The sequence below is a fragment of the Natrix helvetica genome (assembly GCF_964273705.1).
Source record: "Natrix helvetica genome assembly, chromosome: W".
Lineage (NCBI taxonomy): Eukaryota > Metazoa > Chordata > Lepidosauria > Squamata > Natricidae > Natrix > Natrix helvetica.
In genome coordinates, this window is record NC_138555.1 from 83,277,739 (window position 1) to 83,289,313 (window position 11,575).

The 11,575-nt window shown below is 47.3% G+C and overlaps 1 protein-coding gene across 6 annotated transcripts in view; it reads right to left on the reverse strand.

Moving 5' to 3' along the window:
* The window catches only part of LOC309400877 (geranylgeranyl transferase type-2 subunit alpha-like), a 38,453-nt gene that overhangs the window by 11,511 nt on the left and 15,367 nt on the right, over window positions 1–11,575 (reverse strand). For all 6 annotated transcript variants that reach the window (XM_081969597.1, XM_081969594.1, XM_081969593.1 and 3 more), the window contains exons 7-11: window positions 7,374–7,457; window positions 5,005–5,087; window positions 4,805–4,906; window positions 790–895; window positions 646–697 (exon numbers count right to left, since the gene is read on the reverse strand). In XM_081969597.1, the coding sequence (XP_081825723.1) occupies window positions 646–697; window positions 790–895; window positions 4,805–4,906; window positions 5,005–5,087; window positions 7,374–7,457 (427 nt within the window). The remainder of the gene's footprint in view (window positions 1–645; window positions 698–789; window positions 896–4,804; window positions 4,907–5,004; window positions 5,088–7,373; window positions 7,458–11,575) is intronic.

The window sequence follows — 11,575 nt, forward strand, 5'->3', positions numbered from 1 at the left end:
TCCCTATCCAGCATTTGGACTTCAATTCCCAGAGTTCCCTATCCAGCATTTGGACTTCAATTCCCAGAATTCCTTAGCCAGCATTGGATGGACTTCAGTTCCCAGAATTCCCTATCCAGCATTTGGACTTCAACTCCCAGAATTCCCCAGCCAGCATTCTGGGAAGCGCTTTGCCAAGGCACTTTTTACCCCATAGATTAGGAAAATAAGGAAGGACCCACACCCGCCAAGACTCAACCGGCGAACAATTTCCCTTCGTCACCATTCGCCTCCCTTCCTTGATGCTCCATCCGATGAAACTCTGCCCTGCATCTTTTGCTGAGACCCCCCCCCAAAGCCGCTTCTCCCTCGTTTAGTGTGCTGTGTAGGGGTGGGTTACTGACGGTTCACTGCGCATGAGTGCGCAGTGGCCTATAAATTGTTCCGGGCATGCTTGGAACATTAAAATAGGGCTAAAAAACATGCCGGCAACGGAAATCATTTCAGGGGCGTGGCCAGCCTGTCATCCATACAGATTCAGCAACCCAGTCGCAATTTCCATGACTGGTTTGGCCGAATCGGTGCGAACTGGTAGCAACCCTCCTCTGGTGTTGTGTGAACAAAGGCCAAGGGCCCCACCCCCGAGATTTTGACCCCCTCCCTTACCTGAACACCTGTTCGTCCGTCACCGAATCTTGGTTCCAGCAGTCCTTGTGGCCTGAGGAGGAGAGAAGGGCGGGGAGTGTCAGGGGTCCGGACATGCAGGAAAATTGGGGGGGACGGGATGGGACAGGGGTGCAGTCACGTCACCTTTGAAGAGGACACATTCCTTCTGCACGTGTCCTTCGGCCCAGAGGACGCGGAAGGTGTGTTGAGGCCAGTGGTCGTTGAGGGCAGAGGCTGGCAGGTCACACAGCTGGGAAAACGGCCGGATTTAAGGAAACAAACCAACCAACCAGAATTCTCGAAAACGGCAAAAGCGGCTGCCCAGCTCCCTGCTTCATATTCAGACAGTCCTCGACTTACGTCAGTTCATTTAGTGACCATTGGGAGTTCCGCTGGCAGATAGAACCCAGTGACTTATTGGCCATTTTTTTCACACTTACGACAGGTCCTAGGGATTCCAAATTCAGAACGCAGGGCAAATGACTCGTGTTTACGACGGTCGCGGTCCCCCTTTTGCGACCTTCCGACGAGGAAAGTCAACGGGGAATCCAGATTCATTGAACAGTTTCTAACTTAAAAGCGGCAGCGATTCTCTTAACAACTGCGGCGAGAAAGGTCATAAAATGAGGCGAACCTCCCTTAACTACTGTCCTGCTTTGCGATGGACGTTTTGGGGCTCAATGGCGGTCATAGGTCAAGCATTAGGGTAGACCCTTCCTCAAATTCGCAGCACTCACATTTCTGCTAAAAGAGGCATTTTAGATTTTCTAGATCTGGCACCAATTTCTGAAATCCCCAGAAAACTAGAATAATAATAATTTTATAGTCACCTTGAATGTACACTAATCGGCGTACATTAAAGTGAAATTTAATTGCATCCAGCTCTCAAAGGGTCACCAGCTGCAATATACGCTACATAACACAATAAATAAATAAAGATTAAATACAGAATTATGCATATACCCACATATATTATACTAGTAGCTGGTTACCAGTGATCGGGCACTTAAAACTTGAAACTTGTAAAGCTTGTAACTCCTTAGCATCAGAGCATGTCAATGTAAGGCAACTGGCAGTTGGAACAGAGTTCTTTTCAGGTGAGGAGGGGGAGTAGAATGTCTAAACTCCCAGCCAGCAGGCCAGATGAGTCACAGGCTGGCCACGCCCACGCCTGGTTTAGTGAAGGGGTAGCATCAGAGCGTGTTAATATAAGGCAACTGGCAGTTGGAACAGAGCTCCTTTCAGGTGGGGAGGGGGAGTAGAATGTGTAACTCCTTAGCATCAGAGTCAGAGGTGGTAATCTGCTGGTTCGGGCAAAGCAGTTGTGACGGCGGCGCAAGGCTCCGCCCACCCACCCAGATGTCATAACCGACCTTCTGCGCATGCTCCCGCTCTCGAACCGGTAGTGAAGGTAATAGGATGCCACTACTGATCAGAGCGCGTTAATGTAAGGCAACTGGCAGTTGGAACAGAGCCCCTTTCGGGTGGGGAGGGGGAGTAGAATGTCTAAACTCCCAGCGAAGGGGTAGCATCAGAGGTATGATGTGCGTTTGTGTGTGTGTACAGGGAAACAACAGTCTACTTCAGATGCATACGTGTTCATGACGAGGAAGATTCAATTTCAAATGAAGCTGCTGTTAAGGGATTTCTGAGCACATGCAGAGTTTTTTTTAAAAAAAAACAGAAATGCTTACAACCAAGCTTTTCAAATTGCATTTTTTTCTCCCTTCACCTTTACAAAGGTATCTACACCTGCGCCCCCGTTGAAGTTTTTAAACAAAACCATCAGATTGCCACGGATGACCTTCCCACAAGCAAAGTCCAAGCCGGATTCGCTTAATGACCACGTGATTCACTTAGCAACCGCAAGGATACGCTTTAGCCTGTAAATAGCCAGCTGCAAAATTCTTTGCTGTCCAATAAAACAGCTCCCTCTTTGCAGGGCCACGCCTAGTTCCTTGGAAGCATAGAGTAGGCTAAAATACACACTTATATGGTTTCTAAGTAATAATTAATCGCCATTGTTGGAATTCCTTGGATCCTGCCCATTCTTCTGCAGGAATCTTGCTAAACAGGCTCTGTGGGAATCTTTTTTTTTTTCCATTTTAAGAAACTCCTAAAGCAGGGGTGTCCAAACTTGGCAACTTTAAGACTTGTGGACTTCAACTCCCAATTCTGGGAGTTGAAGTCCACAAGTCTTAAAGTTGCCAAGTTTGGACACGCCTGTCCTAAAGCAATGTTTCTTCAACCTTCGCCATTTTAAGATGGATGGACTTCAACTCCCAGAATTCCCCAGCCAGGGGAATTCTGGGAGTTGAAGTTCATCCCTCAGCAAGTAACTCAGGTTTACAAACACTGTCGAAAGAGTCTGATTTAATCTTTTCCCAACTCTCGTCTTCTTTCAAACTTCCATCTCTCCTCCTAAGATGGATCTCCCTTCACGTGGTCTCCGGAGAGCAATTAAATCCACTCTGATCTCCCCGGGGGCTAATACGCAAATTAAAAATTCCTGGATTGCCGCAAGACACAAAACAGCCCGACCGGCTGACAGTGTGGGTGGGACGTCCTCGTCTTACGACCGCAACCGAGCCCGGAATCCCCATTGCTAAGCAACACAGTTGTTAAAAGCCAGCTTTTACGACCTTCCTTGATCACCGCCGTTCAGCGAATCCCGGGATGGGATTTTGCTCGTCAGGCGGTCGCAAAAGGGGATCGTGTGATTCCCCTGGGACAGTACGACCGTCATAAATGTGAGCCAGTGGCTCAGTCTCCCAATTTGAACACGTGACCGTGACTAGAGCTGGAGGGGACCTTGGAGGTCTTCTAGTCCAGCCCTCTGCTCAAGCAGGAGAGCCTATACTACTTCAGACTTGTGGCTGCCTAGTTTCTTAAAAGCCTCCCGTGTTGTAACTACTAGTGGCAAGCAGTTCCACTGGTTAATTAAGTCCTCCCTCTTAGGAAGTTTCTCCTTAATTCCAGGTCGCTTCTCTCCCACATTAGTTTCCATCCATTGTTTCTTGTCCTGCCGTTTTTGGTGCTCTGGAGAATAATTTGACCCCTGAGGTCACGGTTGCTAAGTGTGGGGGGAAAAAAATGGCAGTAAGTCACTTTTTTCCCCAGTGTTGCTGTAACTTCAAACGGTCCGCGAAACAATGGTTGTCACTCAAGGATTTGTAGATGATACTAAGCTGGCAGGAATAGCTAACACCCAAGAAGATAGGCTCAAGATCCAGATGGATCTTGGTAGACTTGAACCCGGGACCCTACCTGACAAAGTGAAATTCAATGTAGAGAAAAGTCAAGTCTTACACTTAGGCAAGAAAACCCCCAAAGGACACCTATAAACTGGGTGAAACCTGGCTTAATGGTGGTCACTGGGAGAGGGATCTTGGAGTCTTAGTGGACAACCAGCTAAATAGGAGCCAGTTATGTGCAGCGGCAGCCAAAAAAGCCAATGCAATCCTAAATTGCATTAACAGAAGGATACAATCAAGATCAAGGGAGATACTAATACCACTGTGTAAAGCCTTAGTAAGGCCACACCTGGAATCCTGCATCCAGTTTTGGTCCCCACACTATAAAAAAGGATGTTGAGACTCTGGAAAGAGTGCAGAGAAGAGCAACCAGGATGATGAGGGGACTGGAGGCTCAAACATACGACGAACGGTTGCAGGAACTGGGCCTGGCTAGTCTAGGGAAGAGAAGGACCAGGGGAGACAGGAGAGCATCTTTCAATATTTGAGGGGCTGCCCCAGAGAGGAGGAGGGGGGTCAAGCTATTCTCCAAGGCACCCGAAGGCCAGACAAGGAATAATGGATGGAAACTAATCCAGGAGAGACATTCAACCTGGAAATAAGGAGACAGTGAGAAGAATCAACCCATGGAACAGAAGTTGCCTTCGGAAGTTGTGGGAGCTTCATCCCTGGAGGCTTTCAAGAGGAGACTGGACTGCCGTCGGTCAGAAATAGTGTAGGGTCTCCTGCTTGGGTGGGTGGGGGGTTGGACTAGATGACCTTTAAGGTCCCTTCTGACTCTGTTCATCGGTTGAAGGATTTATTTTTTGGATACTTGGATGCCCGCGTTCACTAAAGAACGCCCCCATTTTTTTCTCTGCTCCCCAATAACACCCATCAATGGCTCCTCCTGGGCCAAAGGATACCCACATATACCCGGGTTTATTTTTCCCGTCCGGCGTGCGCCAACGCACCACCAGCGGAGACTCGTCGCCGAATACGATGAGGTCATGGGACGCCGGAGCCACCTAGAAAAAAAAAAAATCAGAGAGACGGAAACGGTCACCGCAGCCGGATGGACTTCTGAAAATTCCCCCCCACCCACGCGAGAGCCTCTGGAACTCACCGCCACAGGATGAGAGAAGGCCACTGCCAGGGAGGTGTTTGGCCTGTTGACGTAGACGCAACGGATGGTTGGCTCGGGATCGCCTAAGGGTGGGAAACAAACGCATCCGGATGGGGGAGTGGAAGATGGGTTTTGTTCAATGGACTCCCGCGTTGGAAGCGTGATGCAGTGGTCGCTTCCTACCGGTTGTAGTTTGGCAGCCTGGGTTGCGGAAATTGGCAGTAGCGTGCGCAGAACAGTTTGAATTGCGCGCGCGCACGAGTTTACCTCGCAGGATTTTGAGCGGTTGGGGGGGGGGGGGAATTCGGAAAGTTTGAGATTTCCCCCGGCCTGAAAAGGGTCTCTAATTGAGGAGAACGTCAATAAAAGAAGAATATTTGTAGGACGGGGTTGAATTGTGGGGGATTTAATTGCAGAGGGAACACCAAAAGTGCTGAAAGGGCGTGGCACCCCCCCCCCCCAAATAGGTGCTTTTTCAAGAGGCAACTGGATTTTTCTAGGGGGGGGGGTTTCCCCTGAAGAGGTTTCGCTTCTCCTCCAGGAAGCTTCTTCGGTTCTGGCTGAATGGTGGCGGGTGGAAGGATTTCTATTCCTTTGCAGTTGTCTGGTTGTTAGTACTCCCTCTGAGGATTGTTGAAGCCACTTGGAGGTTTATGGGTGACTGAGAATCTCCACAGAGAGAAGGGAGTGGAGTTTCTGGGATGATGATGATGATGATGATGATGATGGAGGAGGAGGAGGAGGAGGAGGAGGAGGAGGAGGAGGAGGAGGAGGGAGGAGGAGGAGGAGAAGGAGGAGGAGGAGGAGGAGGAGAAGGAGGAGGAGGAGGAGGAGGAGGAGGAGGAGGAGGAGGAGGAGGAGGAGGAGGAGGAGAAGGAGGAGAAGGAGGAGGAGAAGGAGGAGGAGGAGGAGGAGGAGAAGGAGGAGGAGGAGGAGGAGGAGGAGGAGGAGGAGGAGGAGGAGGAGGAGAAGGAGGAGAAGGAGGAGGAGAAGGAGGAGGAGGAGGAGGAGGAGAAGGAGGAGGAGGAGGAGGAGGAGGAGAAGGAGGAGGAGAAGGAGGAGGAGGAGGAGGGAGAAGGAGGAGGAGGAGGGAGAAGGAGGAGGAGGAGGAGGGGAGGAGGAGGAGGAGGAGGAGGAGGAGGAGGAGGGAGGAGGAGGGGGAGGGAGGGAGGGAGGGAGGGAGGAGGAGGAGGAGGAGGGGGAGGAGGAGAACAACCGTGGGGTCTTTAGTGCTCTCTGAGCTTGGTGGATTTCTTGCAGACGTTTCATGACCAAACTAGATAATATAATCAGTGGTAGAAGGGAGTGGGGTTTCTGTTATGATGTTGGAGGAGGAGGAGGAGGAGGAAGAGAAGGAGGACTGTGGGGTCCTTGGTGGTCTCTGAGCTTGGTGGTTTTCTTGCAGACGTTTCATGACCCAGCTAGGGAATGTCATCAGTGCTAGAAGGGAGTGGGGATTTTTTGGAATGATGGAGGAGGAAGAGGGAATCTATGGCATCCTTGGTGGTCTCTGAGCTTGGTGGTTTTCTTGCAGACATTTCATCGTCAGTGCTAGAAGGGAGGAGGAGGGGGCGAAGAGGAGGAGGAGGAGGAAGAAGAGATGGAAGAAGGGAGGGGGAGAGGAAGAGGAGGAGAAAGAAGAGATGGAAGAAGGGAGGGGGAGAGGGGGAGGAAGAGTAGGAGAAAGAAGAGGAGGAATAAGAGATGGAAGAAGGGAGGAGGAGAGGGGGAAGAAGAGGAGGAGGAGAAAGAAGAGGAGGAAGAAGAGTTGGAAGAAGGGAGGAGAGGGGGAGGAAGAGAAAGAGGAGGAATAAGAGATGGAAGAAGGGAGGGGGAGAGGGAGAGGAAGAGGAGGAGGAAGAAGAGGAGGAAGAAGGGAGGGGGAGAGGGGGAGGAAGAGGAGGAGGAGGAGGAGGAAGGGGGGGATCTATGGGATTCTTGATGCTCTCTGAGCTTGGCGGTTTTCTTGCAGACATTTCATGACCCAGCTAGGTAACATCATGAGTGCTAGAAGGGAGGAGGAGCTCATCTCTGGGGTCCTTGGTAGCCTCTGCGCTTGGCGGTTTTCTTGCAGGCATTTCATTAACCAGCTAGATAACATCATCCGTGCTTGTAGGTCCCTGCTACCCTGATGACGTTACCTAGTCGGGTCATGAGATGTCTGCAAGGAAACCACCAAGCCCCAGAGACACCAAGGACCCCACCAACTCAGTCTGCCAGCCTCTGATATCCTCTGCGGGGGGCAATCTTCATTTATCTGGAGATAAATCCTCCGCCGTGCCCACTTCCCGTCCTGGGGAAAGCCCCCTCCCCAGAATCTGCCTTAAGCTGAATTTCCCGGCAAGCAAGGTGGCGGCGTGGGCCCCTACCTCTGCCCAGGAGCCAACGGTGGTAGAACCAAGCGCTCTGATCGTTGGGGTCCGTGAAGAAAGCATTTTGTACCAGTTCCAGCTCTGGAAGAGAGAAGATTATTGGGTAAAATGTTTTTATTCTTTTTTTTAAAATAGTTTTTAATTCTTTATTATCGAACGGTGTGGCACCTGAGTGGTATACCTTCCAATGCAAACAAAACAAATGCCATTAATCATAATTATTACATTCAACCAACTTATACATTTCTCATAAAGGTAAAAGGTTCCCCTCGCACCTATGTGCTAGTCGTTCCCGGCTCTAGGGGGCGCTGCTCACCTCCGTTTCAAAGCCACAGAGCCAGCGCTGTCCGAAGACGTCTCCGTGGTCATGTGGCCGGCATGACTCAACGCCGAAGGCGCACGGAGCGCTGTTCCTTTCCCACCAAAGGTCGTCCCTATTTTTCCACTTGCATTTTTTTACGTGCTTTCGAACTGCTAGGTTGGCAGAAGCTGGGACAAGTCACGGGAGCTCCCTCCGTTACGCAGCGCTAGGGATTCGAACTGCCAAACTGCCCAACTGTCCAACCCCCTGCTCAGGTAGGAAACCCTATCCCATTTCAAATGTTGTCCAATCTCTTCTTAAAAACTTCCAGTGCTGGAGAATTCATAACTTCTGGAGGCAAGCTGTTCCACTGATGAATTGTTCTAACTGTCAGGAAGTTTCTCCTCAGTTCTAAGTTGCTTCTGTCCTTGATTAGTTTCCACCCATTGCTTCTTGTTCTACCCTCAGGTGCTTTGGAGAATAGCTTGACTCCCTCTTCTTTGTGGCAACCCCTGAGATATTGGAAGATGCTATCATGTCTGCCCTAGTCCTTCTTTTCATTTAACTAGACATACCCAGTTCCTGCAACCGTTCTTCATAGGTTTTAGCCTCCAGGCCCCTAATCCTCTTTGTTGCTCTTCTCTGCACTCTTTCTAGAGTCTCCACATCTTTTCTACATCGTGGAGACCAGAACTGAATGCCGTATTCCAAGTGTGGCCTTACCAAGGGATTGTAAAGTGGTCTTAACCCTTCAAGTGATCTTGATTCTATCCCTCTGTTGATGCAGCCTACAACTGTGTTGGCTTTATTGGCAGCCGCAAAATTTCTTTTGATGCCTGTTGATAATCAATGGAACAACTTGCCTCCAGAAATTGTGAATGCTCCAACAGTGGAGGTTTTTAAGAAGATGTTGGATATCCATTTGTCTTAAGTGGTGTAGGGTTTCCTGCCTAAGCAGGAGGTTGGACTAGAAGACCTTCAAGGTCCCTTCCAACTCTGTTATTCTAATTCTGATTCTATTCTATTCTATATTCTCTTCTCTACTCTATTCTATTTCTATTCCATTCCATATTCTATTTCATTCCATATTCCATTCCATTCCATTCCATTCCTAATTTTATCCTATTCCATTCCATTCTATTTCTATTCCATTCCATATTCTATTCCATTCCATATTCCATTCCATTCCTAATTCTACTCTATTCCATTCCATATTCTATTCTATTCCATATTCTATTTCATTCCATATTCTATTCCATTCCATATTCTATTCTATTCTATTCCATTCTATTTCTATTCCCTATTCTACGTATTTCATTCCATATTCTATTCTATTCCATTCCATTCCTAATTCTATTCTATTCTATTCTATATTCTATTTCATTCCATATTCTATTCTATTCCATTCCATTCCTAATTCTATTCTATTTCTATTCCATTCCATATTCTATTTCATTCCATATTCTATTCTATTCTATTCCATTCCATATTCTATTCTATTCCATTCCATTCCTAATTCTATTCTATTCCATTCTATTTCTATTCCACATTCTATTTCATTCCATATTCTATTCCATTCCATTCCCAATTCTATTCTATTTCTATTCCATATTCTATTCCATTCTATTCCTAATTTTATTTTATTCTATCCTCCTATCCTATTCCTAATTCTATTCTAATCTATTCCATTCCATTCAATTCTATTTCTATTCCATTCCATATTCTATTCCATTCCATTCCTAATTCTATTTTTTTTCATTCCAAATTCTATTCTATTCTATCCTCCTATCCTACTCCTAATCTTATTCTATTCTTCTATTCCTCGTTGGTGGGCATCCCCCAAAGACTGTGTGAATCGTGGTTTGTTCCGAGACAAGCACCCCTTATTCCTCCCAGGTAACGAAAGCACCACCCCAGACCAACAACAGCAGGCAGATAAAAATCCCCCCCCAGGGGGAAAAATAATAATAATAATTGCTGCCTTGTGTGCAGTGCCGTTGTTGATGCCAAAGTTGGCACCAAGATGGGTTGCTATCGTGGCTTTCTGCAAACAGAAACCACTCAACATTTTTCGATCGTGACCAAGCCAAGATCAGACAGGTGTGGCTAGATCCGTTTGCGTTCCTTTGTGTTTAATTTCTAAAGGAGCTGAAAAGGGGAATGAAAAGAAGAGGAGGAGGAGAAGGTGAAAAGGGAACTTTTCTTGGAAATCATCACTCTACCTGAGGAGAGTTACGATTAATTATCTTTTAGCGCTCTCCCTCTCCAAAGGAATTTGTAAAGCTTATCCTCTGTTTATTTAATCTTCTGCAAACTTTATTATTATTGTTTTGGTGGGACGGGGGGGGGGGGGTTGGCTAAGAGGAGAAGCTGGCCCCCACTTTCATCCAATGGACTGGGCTCCTACCCACTTGTCTTTGAGGCAAGGGAGGGTTTCAAATTGGCACGAAAGGAAAAAGAATGGGGGAGAGGAAAAAGAGAGGGAAAGAAGGAAGGAAGAAGTTAAGAGAAGAAGAAATGAGAAAAGAAGGAAGAAAAAGAAAGGAAGAAATTAAGAGAAGTAGAGAAAAGATAAGAGAAGGAAGAAAAAAGGGAGGAAGAAGTTGAGAAGAGAAGAGGAAGGAAAGAAGGGAAAAAGGAAGGAAAGAGAAAAAAAAGATAAGAGAAGGAAGAAAAAAAGGAAGAAGTTGAGAAAAGAAGAGGAAGGAAGGAAAAATGAAAAGAAGAGAGAAAAAGAAAGGAGGAGAGGAAGGAAGGAAGCTAAAAGAAGAAAAAGAGAAGAGAAAAGGAGAGGAGAACAAGGAAGGAAGGAAGGAAGGAAGGAAAGAGGGAAAATGAAGGGAGGGAGGGAGGATGGAAGAAGAGGAAGGAAGAAAAAAGAAAGGAAGAAGTTAAGGAAAGAAGAGATGAGGAAGGAAGGTTGGAAAGAAAAAACGTTAAGAGAAGAAAAAGAAGGAGAGGAGGAGAGGAGAGGAAGGAAGCAAGTTAAGAGAAAAGGAGAGAACAAGAAAGAAAGGAAGGAAAGAAAGAGGGAAGAATAAAGGAAGGGAGGAAGGAAAGAAAAAAGACAGGGAGAAGAAAAGGAAGAGGAGAGATGAGAAGAGAAGGAAGAAAACAGAAAGGAGAAATTAGGAGAAGGAAAAGAAGAGAAGGAAAGAAAGAAAAACTACAGGTAGTCACTGACTTACTACCGTTCATTCAGCCATTCAAATTTAGAACAGCACCGAGAAAAGCAATTTATGACCAGTCCTCCCACTTACGACCGTCACAGCATCCTAACAGTCACGGGCTCAAAATTCAGGGGATTGATAACGGCCATGTATTTATGCAGTCTCCCGGGGTCATGGGATTCCTCCATTTTGCGACCTTCTCGGCTGGCTTCCAACAAGCCAAGCCCATCAGGGAAGGCAGACTCACTTAACAACCGCATGATTCAGTTAAAAACCGCATCGATTTCTTTCGCATCCACAGCAAAAAAAAAACAAAAAACACCACCTCACAAAATCAGGCGCGACTCACTTCACCACCCAGCTTAGAGTGGCCACTCGATTGCGGTCGTAACTGGAGGACCAGCTGTATCGCGTGCTGTGAGGAGAACACGCAGGTTAAGCAGCCTGTGCGAAGGCTGAACTTGGGGTCAGCAGCGTAAGGAGGTATCTCCTCGCTGGAAAACTCTTTCCAGGGGGGAAAAACTGAATTTCAGCTACGCCAGAAATAATTTGTGAGGACGACAATGAGAGGAAAACTCCCTTTCCAGAGTTACCTGCCAGACATTTAAAAGAAAAAAATAGATTTTCCCCCCTCCACGTTCCAAAAGGAACATCTGATAAAGTCCCTCAAAGCTAAACGGGAGAAAGGAATCTGTCCGAGAAGAAGATTAATGGCACAATTAAACGAA